This window comes from Synchiropus splendidus, chromosome 5 (assembly GCF_027744825.2).
Source record: "Synchiropus splendidus isolate RoL2022-P1 chromosome 5, RoL_Sspl_1.0, whole genome shotgun sequence".
Classification (NCBI taxonomy): domain Eukaryota; kingdom Metazoa; phylum Chordata; class Actinopteri; order Syngnathiformes; family Callionymidae; genus Synchiropus; species Synchiropus splendidus.
This window is the reverse complement of record NC_071338.1, coordinates 14,184,961-14,202,576: the sequence shown is the minus strand read 5'-3', so window position 1 is coordinate 14,202,576 and position 17,616 is coordinate 14,184,961. Positions and strand designations below refer to the sequence as shown.

The 17,616-nt window shown below is 40.3% G+C and overlaps 1 protein-coding gene across 15 annotated transcripts in view; it reads right to left on the bottom strand.

Annotated features, from left to right (window-relative positions):
* Positions 1 to 17,616, bottom strand: part of myo9aa (myosin IXAa) — a 67,938-nt gene that overhangs the window by 22,321 nt on the left and 28,001 nt on the right. For 13 of the 15 annotated variants that reach the window (XM_053864387.1, XM_053864398.1, XM_053864384.1 and 10 more), the window contains exons 3-8: positions 7,810 to 7,904; positions 7,673 to 7,735; positions 5,018 to 5,117; positions 3,370 to 3,423; positions 498 to 595; positions 211 to 337 (exon numbers count right to left, since the gene is read on the bottom strand). In XM_053864387.1, coding sequence (XP_053720362.1) covers positions 211 to 337; positions 498 to 595; positions 3,370 to 3,423; positions 5,018 to 5,117; positions 7,673 to 7,735; positions 7,810 to 7,904 — 537 coding nt within the window. The remainder of the gene's footprint in view (positions 1 to 210; positions 338 to 497; positions 596 to 3,369; positions 3,424 to 5,017; positions 5,118 to 7,672; positions 7,736 to 7,809; positions 7,905 to 17,616) is intronic. The other 2 variants (XM_053864392.1, XM_053864399.1) reach the window with 1 other exon arrangement.

Below are 17,616 nucleotides of genomic sequence, written 5' to 3'. Positions count from 1 at the left end.
ATAAAAATCTACTCAGAGCAACAGCTGATAAGATTAGCCAAACTCTTTTTCCGTATAAACTATGTAACAACAAAGATAGCTTCTTACAGATTGCATTAGATTACATTTATTTGCATTTATTATTAAAAACAAACTCTACATCCAACACGAAAAAGAAAGTTGTATTTAAATGCTCAAGTTGACAAGAACCATAAAATTTAATTGCCTAACCTCCAGCAGCTCTGAGACCACAGGCAGCATCTCAGGATTACAAATGTCAATAGAGTCGTCCCTGTATGTTTTCCTCTTGTATTGGATGTTTCCCAGATGAAGAATGGCAGAGAGCAAAGAAAAAATCCTGTAAACAGTAGAAAATATGAGTATCATCACGAATGTTTGAAATGAACAAATGTATTTCTCCAGTGATGCCTGTCACGCCTGGCTGTTGCGCAACATCTTACTTCATACATTAGACGAAGTTTGCCTTTTTCTACATCCACATAATGAGTATCACGTACTGTTTGCGGGTGGCAGGTAGAAAGCCCACCATTTCCATCCCAAGCTGGAGCCTCTCAAAGTCATGCTTCAGATCTTCTCCTTCAACGGTGAAGCAGTCCTGCATTAGGAAAAAAACAACGTGACCTGACAATACATGGTTGTGCTTTTAATGTCTCCCCTTGACATGGGCCCAGATTAATATATTAATACGAAATACAATGATACACTAATAAGTAGATCTGGAAACAAATGTTACTGCAACATTAAGATAAAAAAAAAATAAACCTACAATTGGAAGAAATTAAAGGATGTAGCTTAGAGTCATGTAAAACTGGTTCAACAATTTTAGGATGGGTCCAAACTTCCAACCCACAGTGCACACTCGAAACATAAAACTATACTCCCAAAAAATGTGATTAAACGTGACACTGTGGTAACTAGCAATGTTTGCGTTCACATAATGCAACTCAGTGCTCAGTGGTTGAATATATATATATGTATAACATATAAAAACAATTTGTTTGTGTTGATCAATTTAAGACATCGCCTAGAAATGGGTCAGTTGTGTTGCTTACGCCTGTAAAGAGGAGCATTTAGCACAGAAGGAACAAATCCATTAAAGCGTACAGCATAACTGCACAGCATTTTGTTTTTTCCCCTCAAACCAGCAGTCACGAGTGCTGCTCTTCGCCTAATGGGCTCGTTCCACTCTGGCTGTCGTAATTATCACATACCAGGGCCACAGAAAGCCAAACACTTCAAACTCACGCTGCCGTCACTGTGATTCACCCTGTGAGGATGGGGCCTTGGATAAATACACCAATATAGCTACCAACGTGCATAAAAACATGTATGTATGTATGTCTCCGTATATACCACAAATGAAAAGTTCTGACAGATCCTGAACTCATTGACATTCCAGAATGGAGCTGTGTATTCTCTTTTCTACATGCTGGGAAAACTCCAAAGGAAGCTGACAGGGGCACCTCCTCACAAGCTGCAACAAATCATCCGCCTGATTTCTGGGCTAAGAGCTCCACTCCTCTACTGGGCTCTACACAGCTACTCGCCCGATCGTGTCCACTTGTTTCCTTGATCATGGGAGCAGTAATTGAAAGCACCAACAATAGTCAGCAGCTTTGGTCGCAACAGTTCAATAAAAACTTAACGTCAGGTCATTTATTCAGTTCCATCAGCTCCTCTGGGAAGCCGTCCCCGACCAACTGAGAGATAACGTTTCTTTCACATGTCCTGACCTGATCGTGCACCTCATTATATGTGACAACTGAGGAGGCGCCCTGACAAAATGTCCAAGCAACCTCAACAGGTTCTTCTCAATGAGGGGAAGCAGCAAAACTTTGAGTCTCCGCTAGAAATCTGACGAGAAGTCTCACCACAACACTTTGGCAAGGCCAGCAGCTACACACCATCTGCAAAAGCAGTAATGAGCATCAAACCTAAGATCCTCACCACCATAAAACCACCTGTCCATAAAAAATAACAAAACATTTTTAAATGGCTGTGACTTTGATGTGTTCATCCACTGTCTTGGTTTTGAAGGGTAACAAACCACAGAAAGGCCCAGACTTTCTCTCGCTGTAAACCTTCTATATCTCACCTGGAGGGAACACCAACATGTTTCCAGGGAAATGCTGAAATTATGTATCTCTCCCTTTGTATTCAGGAACAATGCAAGCTTTCTGAGGCACGAGGAGAACTAGGTTCCTAAAGTACATGTGGAGAAGCATCCATGTTTACACACAATCGTGTTCCTTCAGTCACAACTTTAACCTCATGAGAATCTGACAATTCATTTAGGAGTGATTTAGTTCTGAACATAGGGTGATCCAAAACAGGGTTCCACCGAGTGCTTTAGAAGCATAGGAGCCCATAAGCGCCAAGAGTGATCGGCACTGCCAGTGCTCCATTGCCATGGATGAGACCTCCCCTTTTTAAGGAAGACCATTCAGGACAGGCGACGCCCTCGGCCATTCTCATAATCGCATTTTGTAAAACTTTTTTTCTTTGTAAACTACTTAATAAATACTTAAATGTGGCACCGTTCAAGTATAAATTGAGAGCTTTCCCTTGAAGCTCAGCTCTTTCTTCACCATGGCAGACCAGCGCAGCAGCATCTGGTCACCATCTACTGATACCTCACTTGAGACAGGTACATAAAAAAATAAATCATCCTCTTAGTACAGGGATCCCAACCTTAAGATTTCGTTCCACTCATTCCAGACTAAGAACCATTGATAAACTCATTATCGACTAATGCTGAGGTAAGGAATAACAATATCAGTCAGAATATCCTTTCTAAAAAGTAGAGGCCACATCCCACTGCTAACCTAACAACAACTAGAAACTCTGTCCAGTCCAGAGGTCAGGTCTAGTGTGCCTTCCCTGCCAGAGGAAAATGCCTACTTATCGACCATAAAACAAAAAGTAGTCAGCAGGACCAACTGAAAAGGTATTGCCGATTTGGTTGCCAGATTGATCTTCCGGATATTAGCATTGATAATACTTTTTCTTGCCAGCAAACTCAGTGAGATATTGGTTAAATATAGTGTATTAAGAAGTCGCCTAGTTGCAGGCTAAACCCAAACATACACACAATTAGCTCTTGACTACTGTGCAGCACAAGCAGAAAGGTCTGTCAACAGCTCAGAGAGCACCAATAAAACAGCCAGCTTCAGTGGTCAGGATATGAGGAGACATACCAGCATAACTGGGAAAACAAACAATTCTGAAATGAACATCAACCCAACCAGGAAATAACCCGAAAAAAGCAGCAAAATGAGAGAAATGAAAGACAGACATGGAAGCTGCAGGGAAAGTCAAAGGGACGCTGAGGTGCTGACAGACACATATGGCACAGAGACTGATACTGACCGGCTCACTCTCATAGTAACTGTTCCAGTACAGTTGGTGTGTTGTTGAGGTCATCTGGAAATGTTAAAGGCAGAGCGAAAAGGAGGCGGGGTTAAGGTTAGATTGCAGCATTCCGATGACAACACATACTTGATTCACAACGATGTGGCAATAACAGAAGCACATGCTACGAACACAAGAGCGATGATGTACATACCGGAACAAATCAATTCATCGCAGGAATAAGATACAACCAATAAAAAGCATGAAGAAATAAGGAAAGTTACGTGGTAAGGGACAGGTCCTGAATAAACAAAGTCAATATAATACCAATAGAAATGAGAGGTTTAGGAAATGCCTGTGCTTTGTCGTTTGTTGAAACATTTCAACTACATTATATTGAAATAGTCAACATCTCATGCAACATCTGGATAATCATTGTATAACTTTCTGAAATAGAAAAAAAAGACATTTGAATGCCTAAGATCATTAATATTTTTGTGTCCACTTTTTTGTTATCATGCCTCAATCTTTCTTCGTGGAAGATTCCCCGGAGAACCACTGTTCAAGTCTTGAAATTATTTCCGTGGTACTGACATTTATTGCAATTTATGATCAGATTTTTGCTGACTTAATTTGAAATAGATCTAGACATTCAAGGACCCTAGTGACAAAGACTAAATCTATGACTTGTCAGAGTGGAAAGATCATACAAACCCCAACACTGTGTTAATGCAAGAATGTGTGAATGAGTTTATGTATGCATGTGTGTTTGTGTGTTTGTGAGTGCAGCTCAGTGGCGGGCAGGAATGAAAGGAATTCCCTGCTCCTTTCAGTGTGGGCGGTAAACTTTTGGAGGAGGGGACTTGGCTGCTGGTTGTCATGGTGTGGCTGTCAAAGCTCGGAGGCAAAGGAGCGACACATTTTACACAAAATACACATGCTATGTATGCTATGTCATGCGGTCTCCGCGGCCAATTTATTACATGGTTCTGTGACACCTGTTTTCTCAGCGAGTACTTCCGGCTGTAGAGACGGACAACATTTCAGTCTTTCTGGGTATTACGTTGGTCAGTGTTTGGTGTTTGGTGTGTGTATGTGTGTGTGTGTTCTTCTACTTCTATCTTTGGGAGAACTGTATGTGTTTTTAATCAACAGAATGAGGACATTTTGCCCGGTCCTCACTTTGTCAAGTCTCATTTAGAGGGTTAGAAGTACAAATATCTGGCTGGGGAAAGCATTATGTCAATGTATGTCAATGGCAGTCATCACTAAGATAGGAAGACAAACGTGTGTGTGTGTGTGTGTGTGTGTGTGTAAACAAAGTTAAGTTAAACAATTTGTTATTAACTTGTAATTATACAGAATTCATAGACAAAACAACTGAAGTCTGTTTTCATGAACAACAAGGAACAACATGTGGAAGGTGCTGAAGGCCACCAACAGTGGAATGCATTTCCTTCGTGTGCAGGTTTTTTTCTCAGCTTCCTGCTGGCTGAAATCGAGGCACAAGCTAACTGTACTCCATTTCCTGCAGTATCAAAAATGTCACAAAGCGCAGAGAAGGACACAAAAGCTTGACGTGAGACTATTTCAAACAAAAAAAAAACACAGAGAAGTTCATCTGAATACAAACACTGATCCCACTTAACAAATATCTTAATCCAACCTGACTGAGGTAATGGTATTCTTCAGGCTTCTTCAGGTGAAAGGCTGTCCTCTCTTCTTCACTAGCCCCTGCCAGCAGGTAGTAAAACACGTGGTAGTTTCTGGGGGAGGATAAAGCAGATGTGATTCAAAAAGCCCAACAGCAAATGTAACTGCACAGGTCTTCAAGGTCATTAAAACTGAAGAACACCAAGTTCTTTGGAGACAAAAACTAAATCACAGAGTTAGGAGATGGCACTATTCATACCCCGAAAAGCTACAATATTTCAGCAAAGCCAATACAGCATATTTGTATCATTGTATCACAACCCATTTTAAGTGAAGACATTGAAAATCTTGAACATGAGATGATCAGTTGAAATATGAAACAACAGAAGAGAAAAAACCTTCGCTTTATTCCCTATTTAGCATTGCAGAAGACTAAATAAAGTGCAAATGGATAAATTAAACCCAGTTCAGGCTAAAGATAAAGATAAAAATGAGGAATCATCATGTGTAGTGCCAGATTTGTCATCTAAATCTGATGACAAATCTCAAAACAGCCATAAAAACCAGCTCAAAGCTGTCAGCAGAATTGGCAGTATTTAAAATAGCCAACAAAACTTGTGTGATTTGACCCAAAAATACATCAGTATGGAGATTATGTCTGTCCGTTTCAACGCCAATATGACTTGGTATCTCGCCAGCCCAACTCCAAGCATGGTCTTATATTGTCCAACCATTATTTGGGGATCAGAATTGCTCAGTCAGAAGTATTTCTGCGTCTGCGGCTCCAAATAAGTGATCTGTTTTGCTCAACATACCCCGGGACATGAGACTAATTTCACAGGATGGAAGTAGTGAACTGATAATGCCATCTGTTTAAGGCTGAGAACCATGACCTCTGACATGGAGGTGTTGGTCCTCATCCTTGCCATTGCACAATGAATACTGTAGCAGACTTCAGTGGATGGTGAAATTTGCAGATAGAACAAGCCAACAGAAACGTGGCACCTTCAGAAATTAAACCAAACCAATTGACCAGGAACCGAGAATCGATGGAGAAGGCTCACCTCTTTGTTTTGTGGCATTGGTTCAGTGACCAAGGCCAAACAGACTGGGAGAGCCAGTTGTCTTTGAAGAGTTCTTTCTCTTCCTTAAATACATGCATTGTCAGTTAACCACCGCTTAGTCCTGTTCAGGGTTGCGGGGAGTGCTGGAGCCTATCTCAGCCATTAGGCAAGAGGTAAGAATACACCTTGGACAGGTCGACAGTCCCCACCGCAGGGCGCGCACACACACACATGCACACGCACGCAGCTAGGGGCAATTTTAGAGTGGCCAATTAACCTAGTGAGAAATAAATCCTCAAAATTGACCATGAGAATAACGCTAGACTATCCAAAACACACTGTGAGTGTGACTTATTCTCACAAAATATTGTCATCTCATTGTCTTAAAAGTGAAAGGGATCCAATGCATTGACAGAATCTACTGTATATTTAGCTTCTCATTACTTATTTGGACTGAATGCATTTTGTCTATATCAATTAGATTAAATCCTGAAAAGTAAAAGTTATGCAGAGCAGCCTTCCTCTGATGCAATCGTAGCTGAAAGAAATTGAGGTTCAGGTTTCTCTAGGTCAGAGAAAAAAAAAACATTTCATGGTCATGAAGTCAGCAATTCATCTCAATAAGAGGTGGCTAACAGAGGGGCCCCACTGTGAGCCTCCTGTGGTGAGGTTAACCCTCAATATACCAGTCAGCCTGCACAACACATTACCGTCATCTTCACCTCAAGCTCAATTTGCTTTATGGCTCTACCACAGGTTTGGGCTAAAATCTCTGGATTTGGAAGTATTATCTTTCATTCAAGCAATCTTACATGGAACATTGTTAAAGGAAAACTATTTTAATGTTTGTTGATATGCTTCCAGCGAAATCATACTGCAGCATCAAGTATCAAATGGTTCAATCCCAAATACAGACTACTTTCAAATTCAGAGAGATTATGTGCACTGTGAAGTAAGAATTATATACATATAATACTCATTTTAATCTTTCAACATCTCAGCGAAATATCTGACTGAAAACAACCCTTAAACTGTCTTCTTGAACAGAAGGGAGCAGCGATGTAAGTAATGTCAGTTTACCAAAATTAAATAATTGCTCTCTAATGTGTTTACAAAGTCAATAAAGAGTCATTTCACAAACTGCAGCTACAGTTTATAGATACATAAATATCAACATTATTTCCACTATGAACAATGCCAAGCTCCAATGTAAGCAAACAACACAAGACCGGTGTAAGAGCTACTCCACAAAGTATTGTTGTCGTATTTTTACTAAGACATTGATGAGTACCAAGTCATGTAACGATTACTAATTTGGTAGCTTGTTGCAAGGCAATAGTCATGAACATCTAAGTACAGTAATGTGTTTTTCGAGATAATACAAAAGAAAGTCAGGGTTCCCCGCAGTGGTTCAGCAGCATTGTGGCCTCCTGCACAGGGATTTTGAGTTACATGAAGTTCACATGAAGTGATGTGTCGCTCTAAAGGTTAGCACTCTTTATCACGGTCTGTCGAGCAGGACTCCACCTCTTAAGGTAGGGTATTACAGAGGACCGCCATCCCCTTCACGCAGAGCTACCCCTAGAGAGAACCCTGAAACTCACCGCTCATTGTGTTCCTGATAGACAAGCCTGGACTTCTCCAAAAGATACTTCTCCACATATGCTCTGGAAGAAAAGTGTGCTTCAGAATTATTTAGGGGGAGAATGATGCTGATACTGCAATAATGATTGATTCTTACCCCCTCACAGTTCCACTCTCCTGGTAGTTCACCTGGATGAACTTGCCAAAGCGGCTAGAGTTGTTATTGTGGGCAGTCTTGGCATTCCCAAAAGCCTGCAAAGAAGAATGACACTTCAGGAACCAAATTTGAAATAAAAACGCAATACATTTCATAAAAGTCAGCAGTTACTAGACCCACAAAAATGTAGATGAACAAATTTGCGGGTCAAATCCCAAACGCAGACTGGCATCGTGCTTGAAGTGCAAAGCCAAACATTGGTTTTCTTTCTAACGTGCTCTCATCAGCATCAGCCTGAGACGTTAATAACATGGTATAAACATATTTTTACGCCAAAGACAGACAGGTTTTAGGTGAATGAATAACAGCAGGCTGCAAAGATGGAAAAAAAATTCTCTGATCCCGGGTGAGTAATAGAATCCATGTGGTTCATAAGAACATGTGTCATGGTCATGCTTTACACTCCAGTATTTCCCCCTCCTAGCTGTATTTGACTTGTACTCTTGCCTGCAGAAGAAGTTTCTGGGCCAATATAAACCTGTAGTTATTTGTAACTTTGAGGGAACATCTCCCGTGTCTGTGGGATGGGAAAACACCCCACCATGACCCCACCCTTTGTCCTGACCAATGCTTGGCAGTCTTATGTATCTTACTAATTTGGGAGAAAACAAGCAATCGTACTGGTCAAGCAGCTTCACCCAAGCGAGTGTGTGGAGGCATCTCACTAGAGCAGAATACACAGAATATGAGAGACAGCCAGAAGAGCAGCTAAAACAATGACAAAACAAGGAGCTTCACCAAAACACTCTAGCACATAACAGTGCCAAAAACATCTGTTGCTATAGGAAGACTAAACATACTGTTGAACGTGAAAAGGGCCAGTCATTTCCGCATGAATGTTGTTGCCTGAAATTCACAAGCATGCACATGTTTTGTTTAAGGGTGGGCCACTGCTAAAATGCTGAAACAAAACAATAGAAGATTCGATGCTTTTGATTTGTTCTTGTTTTTCCAGAGGTGTTTATCAAAAAAACATCTCTCTGTTCTTTGATGAAAAGCCATTTCGTTGGCCAGGCTCACAGTAACTGAAATGGCGCAAAAGAAAAATGGCAATTTTGTTAATTGCTCAGGATAGCCAAGTACTGAGAGCTCAAATGTGGGAGGAGCCAGTGGTAGACCCAGAACACACAGGATAGATCATGTCTTTTTGTTGAATGGATTCCACAAGAAGTGCTGCAGGATGTTTCTCAGGTAAGTCTGTCCATTAGATTTGATTAGATAGCCTTCAGGGACAGAACAAATTCAAATATATTAATCTTAGAGTGTTGTAGAAGATGTATAAAAGTCAGGGTTGTGAATAGACCTTATTTTTTTCATGAGAACCTAGCCAGGGCAGAGAGGCGTTTTAGGCGGTTCCCTTGATGATATTGCACTGTGGTAAACCCTGGAAGTACACTTCTGTTCATGCAAATGATTTGGTGAACAGTGAATTTCAAAGTTTCATTGAGACCCTGGTAAGTGGATCAAGTCTTGCTGGACTGGATTCCAAACACGAGCCCTTAAACTACAGGACAAATGCTCCAGGACAGGCTAAGGAAGAAGGACTGCTGGAACCATTTGTGTTTTTAAATTTAATAGCCAAACTTGCAGCCTCAGGAACCTGTATAGGGAACAGTGAAAATAGAGGGGTGGATTTATGTTTCAGGATTAAACTCATCCACCTGCCCTATGTAGGAAACAACTCAAAGCTAACTTGGACCGTTTTATATCAATGTTGTATCCGGTGGTTAAAATTTGGCACAGCAACTGTTCCAATAAAGACAAAAAGTATAACAAAGTATTTAATGAGCAAAGTTGCAGGGAAGTGAAAAGAGCAATAAAGTTGCTCATGAATTAAAATCCTCCTTCCTTTATTTTATAGACCTCTGCTAGTATTCAGCATCTTAACAACAGTTACACGAATGTATGGAAAAAAAAAATGACAAAAAAGAGGAAGTGAGGTCATTGTTCAGACAAAGTTACGAGTTAACCAGACACCAGAGTTGAAACTGTTTGTTCAGACATGATTTGCACCACTTCAGCGGGTCAACATCGTTGTTCTTGGCTGGAGACCAACGTGAAAAAAAGGCCAAGAAATGGCAGACTTGAGATGGTGCCAGTACATTGCGTCTGAAAGCCTGTTCAGAGACATTTATTGGCCACATGACATTGTCCTCAGTTCAATAACTTGAGACGATACTCTTGTGGTGTGTACACTGTAGAGTCCATGAATCTTTCGAGTCAGTTTCCTTCATAAAAGCACAAGATATACTATATGTATACTTATTTTCATCAAATTAAGAAGGCAATTTCTATTTTCTATGAAAGCACTTTGGAAGTTGGAAGGTCAGCACATATTTGGATGCCCCCCTCTGACAGGTTCCCTGTCATTAACATCAGAAGAATCAGAAGAACAAACCCTGGTCATTGGACAGGATGTAAACACTGAAAAAGAAAGAGTCCATCCCACAACATGGTTTCGTCCAAGTGTGTGGTCAGACGGACTTCTCCGGAGGGTGATTTCCTGACGAGCCCCTTTCCTCAGTTGTGCTGGTTGCTGTGGACTGCGGTCGGCGTGGTTGTGTAATCACACGGTAACCTGCAGTTTTGGTCCACAGCTGGACAAGTGCAGGGTGGGAAGTGGGTACTGGCAGGAGCACGTTGCCTTCAGACACAGCAATTAAATGTTTCTGACGCAGGATTTGAGTGTTAAATTGCTAAGTGTAAATCAATTAAACATTTATTGGTCTTCTCTGACAATAAAATATTACAACGGTGCACCTAGTGACGGTGTGGAGGGTAATGGTGATCAATTCAAAATGCTGCTCCTTTCTCAAATAAATTACATGAGAACACTGGACTGAAAAAAATCTGAAACAAACAAACTGCTTCTTTTTGTGCATACACACTCTATAAGGCAGCTAAGATGTCAATGTGACACTTCAACAACCCACAAAATAGCAACGTCAGGAACCTTACACATCACTTCTAGACCACCATCACCACTGCGCTCATGGGAACCGATTTGATGGTCCAGTGAGATGACGAACTGATGTAAAGATTGAAGTGCAGCAAAATAAAAAAAAAAAAAAATGAGAGAACTAAGAGGCCGACTGTTTGGGAGTTTGGACAACACGAAAAAAGTACTGAATGAAGGTGGAGGAGGACATTGTCAGCTTATTCAATGTCCAAAAATGACTACCAAAACTTTTTTACCCTTCAGTACAGCAAAGAGTATTGCAGGCAAAAGTCAGAATGTGGTTCATTTAAGTCCAAACTAAATCTCTCATCCAATCAAGAGCGTAGAATCTGGCTGCAGATTCTCTCTGTAAACACTTTCGTTATAGTTCCCACCTCAAATTGGACTTTTCTACGGTCTGCCCCAATGAATCAAGAAAATCGATAAAAATCCATTTTTAAAAAGGTATGTCAACAGTCAGTGATTTTAAGGCAGAGCAGTAAGTGTGAGTTAATAAAAAAAGTTGGTGCAGAGCAGAGGTTGAGATAATCCCACCACAGAGATGCTTAGCTGCCAACAAAAAAAGTCTTCTTTATACATGTTGCCATGAGTCACCATCAACAGAAGATGACCAAGTACACACATCAACAGGTGACTGTTCAGCCATGCATGTTTGTTCAGTGGGCATTCAGTGGAGAGCACTTTGTCTCCTTTCACTAACACGTGTGACTGATTCAGGTCTACGTCACAAGGAAAGCCTTTCACTGAAAGGTCTTAAATCACAGATTAATATGCGTCAGACACTGCACAAACGGCGAGGCACACTGGTGATGATCTGGATTTTTTTTCTGTCTCTTTTTAAATAAGTTATTCATTCTGCGGACAGCTCACATCTCCTGAAACCTTTCATGTACTGCCTTATTACTGCTTTTTACACTTGTTTGCAATCTTCCTCATCCAAGTCGCCTGAGCATCTTCAACTATGTCTCTAGGCCATCCATCACAGCAGGTCTCACCACTGTCCTTTAAAGCTAATAATTGCATCCAAATCCCACTTCTTCAGAATTTCTCTAACCTTGCTCTTCATTTCTTAACATGTTTCAAGCATTGTTGAACAATAAATGAAAACAGACCCAATGGCTCCAACCAGTGTCCCAGGAAAACAATAGTACAATCTCATGAGAAAACCTTCTTTGTACAGAGGAATGCCAAAAATTAACTACTGGACTTAAACCACAAGTGATCCAGAGTATATAAAAAGGAAGTGAACGTCCACCATAGAGATACAGAAGTAAGCCAGACTTAATAGAAAAAGCAGCGTGGATCAGGGCGGCAACTGGATTCAAAACAACTGCTTTTCTAAAACTAGTGGATACATTCCAACATTAATGAAGTTGCCCTGAGAGGAACATCTACTTAAAAAAGAGATTTCTCCCCCTTCATGAGTTTATGCTTATGCTACATTAACTATTCTCAGACTCTGAGTGTGGAGTTGTTAAGAAGAAAATCACATTTCTATGATTAGCTGATACGGCCGTTACAATAGTATAAAGGCTCCTGGGAGAATCAAATAGCATTCAATGGATTCACCTTAATCCACCACCAGGCAGTAGAGTGCAGATTAAAGTTGCTGGTGAAAAAGAAGAAGGGCAGTCTGAAGTGAAAGGGAAATATGAGTAAGCTTTTCTACTTATGATTCATCTCACCACAAATGGCAAATATGGCACCACCATTATGTCTTGTTCTCTTCTGATGTGAGTCAGCGCAACAGCCACAAGGTCATAACTTATCTATGGTAAAGATGCACTTAGTTTCCTCTGACAGCATCTAATGTTTCCTTAATCGTGTTAACATTGATCGCACAGGCTCCTACACTGGCTCTCACAGAAGTCAGACAGTAGTGAATAAGAGAAATTTAAAGCTAACTACTTTCCTGTCTGTTCCTACATTGATCTTCCTCTGTCTGGCTCTACTCCAGAAAACACTGCACATTCGTCAAGTTCATACATTTAAAAACCCATCAGTAGCTTTGACTTCTGTTCTATATTTCCACCGGACTATTGTAGACCAAAGGAAAGCCTCACCAACAAGGTGGTGTCGACGCCATTAACATTTGGGTTGACAACTCATATTTTCAATTGACAGCATCATTCCATATTCTGGAGAACATTTTTTTAATTAAACATTTTTTAAAATAATAAAATATAATCCAGGATTTGTCTTCTGCGCAGTGTGACAAGAAGACGTTTCAACGAGGCCAAGCACCCGCAACACTCTAGACCGAACAATGATTCAAAACTAATTGCCAGAAGTCCAATTCAAAATAATGAACTAGTTTATTTTAACCTCATCATTGAAGAAGCTGACAGAAGCCGCACTTGACTTCTTTGGGAACTATTTGCAGCGGAGGCCTGCCCTCGCCCGTGAAGTACAGCTGCCTCACCGGATTTATTTCAAACATTGTCAAGATGCCTTTTACGCAATGTCATTTCTCACACTGGCAAACAGTGCCGACACTGTTCCTTTAGTCCCTGGCCTCATTATGCCTGCCCCCTCTGCCATGTGACAATTTCAAAGAAAAAAAGGAAATACGGAACACTCAACTGAACTTTTGACTTCAGGTTACATAATACCGCCTACCTAATGTAAAAAGTACACGCTGCCAAAGCCTCTTCAGCGCGAGTGCGACAGAACAAACAACTTAAACGCTGAGAAGCAGGTAGTTTATGAGCATTTTATCCGGACATTCTTCAGTAAACAATAGAGTAGTGTCTCACTGAGGTAATGAGATGAAGCAAATGAGAGGCATGCGAAAGATGGCAAACATCAAGCAGCAGGAGAGCAGAGGCAGAGAACGACACATATGTCTGCCTTTTAACAAGACTTCACTTTCAATTGCAGACAGAAAAATGTCAATTCAGGTCTCGCATATGACTGTTTTTGAAATATACTACATATTTAACCACAAACAAGTCAACAACCCAAAAAAGTGCATCTCTCAAAAGCGTAAATGTGTATCATAAATCCTGCTTTGGTTTCAAAGAGAAGTTTAATCTGGATCGAATTATTTAAACCCCAACGAATGAAGCAGCGACAAATTTCACTGATGTTTGACCCGAGAGACAGAATCTGGATGGTCAGCAACATGTTTTGTTCTGTTTTGGGTGTTTCTCGTCATAAAAACACAATTGCAGGACCTGATGTTTCCATGAAGCAGCACCATTCCTTCCATTCGGCCCACAGTCTGAGTGACTCACTCCGCCAACGTTAAGAACAAGACGAGATTGTTTGGTCCACTTTGCCCACCACAATGAACCACAACATCATTCTATGGGGAATTTAGACACATATTTGGAAATGAAAACAGGCTGGAGGCTTCTTTTTGTCAATATTCGTCTCTCGCTGCAATCTTAAATGACAGCTCCAATTCTTCATTTTCCAAACACAGGCGTTAAACATGTTGAAAGACGTTATTAGCAGCTACACAAAATCTGTACATTGCTGACACATTAACAACAAACAGTACTAAGCGTATTATGCTCAGGGTCCTGGCCAGCGTACGCAATTGTAATGAGGTCCGAGTCAGCAACAGTGGACCCACTATACTGCCACGGCATAAATGAGTGCCGCCTCATGGAGGTGACATGTTTTCCGTGGGTTTTTAAAGGAAAAATTCAGACAGAAACATCATAACTGTAGTCCGTTGCTCACGGAATTCACATATGAAGATTAACTTCTCACTATTAAAAACTAGCCTTTTTAAAGTAAAAACTTTCCGATCCATTTCCTTGATTGGTTATGTTCCATTCCGTGAATTTAATTTAATGTATTTATTATTATTAGTTTAAAAAAATCCTGAGAAACCCTGCACTTGGTCATTCAACACGATCAACAAACTCAATCAATGGATTGAAAAGTCAGTTTCATTTCTTTCAAGAATGGCATGCATGGAAAGGTTTTTGCTTCAACTTTCGCTTGATCACAGCGTCCTCCCTGCAGGAGGCAGGGCACATCCCAGCGTATGCGAAACAAAATCTGTTTCATGTCAAACCAAAACTATAATTTATTTAATCCTGGTTACTGATCTGGCATTCTCCTCATCCTAAGAAATCAAAACAGAGTCATCATGATTTCTTGGAATCACTGCAGCACTGCAGACATGGGTGTGGTCACAGGCATCTGCAGTCAGGGCTATGCCCCATGCTGAACAAAGCCAGACAACAATGAGTCACATTTATACTGATGGATTAAAATGTGCGGCTACGATCACATCATTTAAATAATCCAAGCATCAACTCAAGCTCAGATATACAGGGGAAAAAAAGTTACCATCACCAGAAAATTATACACTTAAAGACATCTATTGAGTTGTTGCACATATGGAATAATACAATACCTTTAATAAAATAAAGGAGATAGGAAGATAGGCGGAAAGGAAGTATCTTTAATCTATTAGATTGTTTAGTCGCGATAAATGTTCAAAACTACTATTAAAAAGGAAGACACGTTCAGCCAGAACATACTTATATTGTTTCTCAAACATTCCCAAGCAAGATTACGCATGATTTAAATTCTATACTGTCAACGTGTAGAAGGCGTCAGTTGCAATTCAGTCAGTTGCAATGCACTCAATGTAGAGTGAATGACACTAGTCAACACTAGTGAGAAATTTCACGCAGTTATATCAGTGACTGTATTCAGACAGACACAGGTATGCTGAGCTTACCTTAAAATATCAAGGCTAAAGGGCAAAACCTAAATACTAGTTCATGTATTTTAAATAAAAATTTACTTCTCAATTTATTCACCACAATTATGTGATTCATTATGTGTACCGAACCAGCCCAAACAGGGAAAACATGAGTCAGGGTTGTATACATGAGTCAATACATCACTCAGCAGACACATTATATAAAAGGATAAAAATTTTAATCTCAATCTGAACACATATTTACAGCCATGATTCAAATATCACCAGGCTCCGTCTGATGATGTAACCACTCGACACACTAAAATCCCTTAAAAGTCTTTAGAATCCCCTGCATCCATGTCCCGTCGCTCTGTTTATTTTAAAAGCAGGGTGGGGATCATGTCAGGTTCAAGTCCGGCAACACTGTTCAGAGGGAGGATGAATTACATCACAGTGAGCCAGTCACACCCCAGAGCTTTTCACTGTCACCACGTTTGATGTCAACGTGGACGGTAAACTCACAAACAAAATGGCTGTATGTATATTTTCAATCGTGAGGTCATTTTTAGGAAAATGTTTTCTTCTTGGAAGGATGAGGAATTTGATCTCATGCGTCCAACTCCGTCCAATAAAATAACAGAAGTGCTCTCACTACTGGACTATGGGGCTCGAGTTCACACCAAATCAATTCTGGTATCACATGACTACACATATAAACGGTTCATGGAAGTTGAAAAGCATTTTCATAAAGATTGCGTCTATTTGGATAACAGAACAAATATATAATAATTTGACATAGCTTGATAAATAGGGAGCAGCGAGGAGCTTGTGTTTTAACTGGGTATGTTTGGCTAATCACGCACTCAGACCAACACTGTTTTTCCTGAAGTGAAAATAATTTTCACAGGAAATGACTCGTGGAATTTTGGCAGTCCCCTGAACCCTCAAAATATTTATTAGTTCTGGAGCGGCAGAGAATACAAACCACCCTCATTTTAACGTGCAGATCCAGTCTTTTGCAAGTGTTGTATTATGAGATATGGCAATGATCATTCAAGTTCCACCATGACCCTATAACATAAATGATGTTTTGGTAAACAAACATTTTTATACACCTGACAACAAAGACAGCAGATATAGCAGGGTTTAAACTTCAAAGTAACTACATTGTGGATACAACAGCGCATGTCGTTCACCAAACTTCAGCTGCACGTGTTGGTATTAACATATGAATTGTATCGAAAGGTTAAAGATTTTAGTTTGCACTGTTAATGACTGTATTTGTAACAGTGACAGCACATTCCTCATTTCACATGCCTTCAAAAAATAAAACAACTTCCATGACTCAAGAGAAAACGAAGACTTAAGTTGAAAAATCACAGTTACAGACGGCCTGTTATGTATTTCAATGTTTCATGTCATCGGCCCAGTCATAAACCACAAACAGCTGAAGCAATTCATCAAGACAAAGCAGCAACATACAGCATTACTGTTTACAGTAATAACTCAGTACTCAGCCACTCTTTTAAGTTCGATGGCTATAACCATATTACAACCTTGGGGATTGCCCTTCTTCTCGTCACTGAAAAAGTTGTTGATAATATTTTTGGATGTCAAGTGCTTCATACTAATGCCACAAAACACCACACCACTGAAGTTGTGCAGACCTGCTTTGGCTTTACTTAAATGTTAGTATGTATGATTCTATTATTTTGGCTGCCATACTGAAGTTCCTTTGGGACACTGTAGTCCGCACAATGCAGTCATTTCCCATCCATTAGTATAACACCCTAATCGTAATCCCATCATACTAACATGAAAAGGAAAGAGTTTTTCCCTTGTAATTTTACCGTATTAGCTTAAAAGTCATAGATTGTCATGCCTTCATGGAGCTGTGTCTTGTCATTGCAGGTGGGCCATATTAGCGGTATGGTGAAACCTTGTGGTTATCCACATCTTGCGAGTTGCAACGCTCCCATTTAACCATTTGATTGGTCAACATAGCATGGAAAAGCGCTGTTATTGATAGGATGGCTGATGTTTTGACGGGGATGACGTTTTCTTCTCAAGTGTTTAAACTTACAGAAAGCCTATTCATCTGAAGAGTACGTTTATGGGT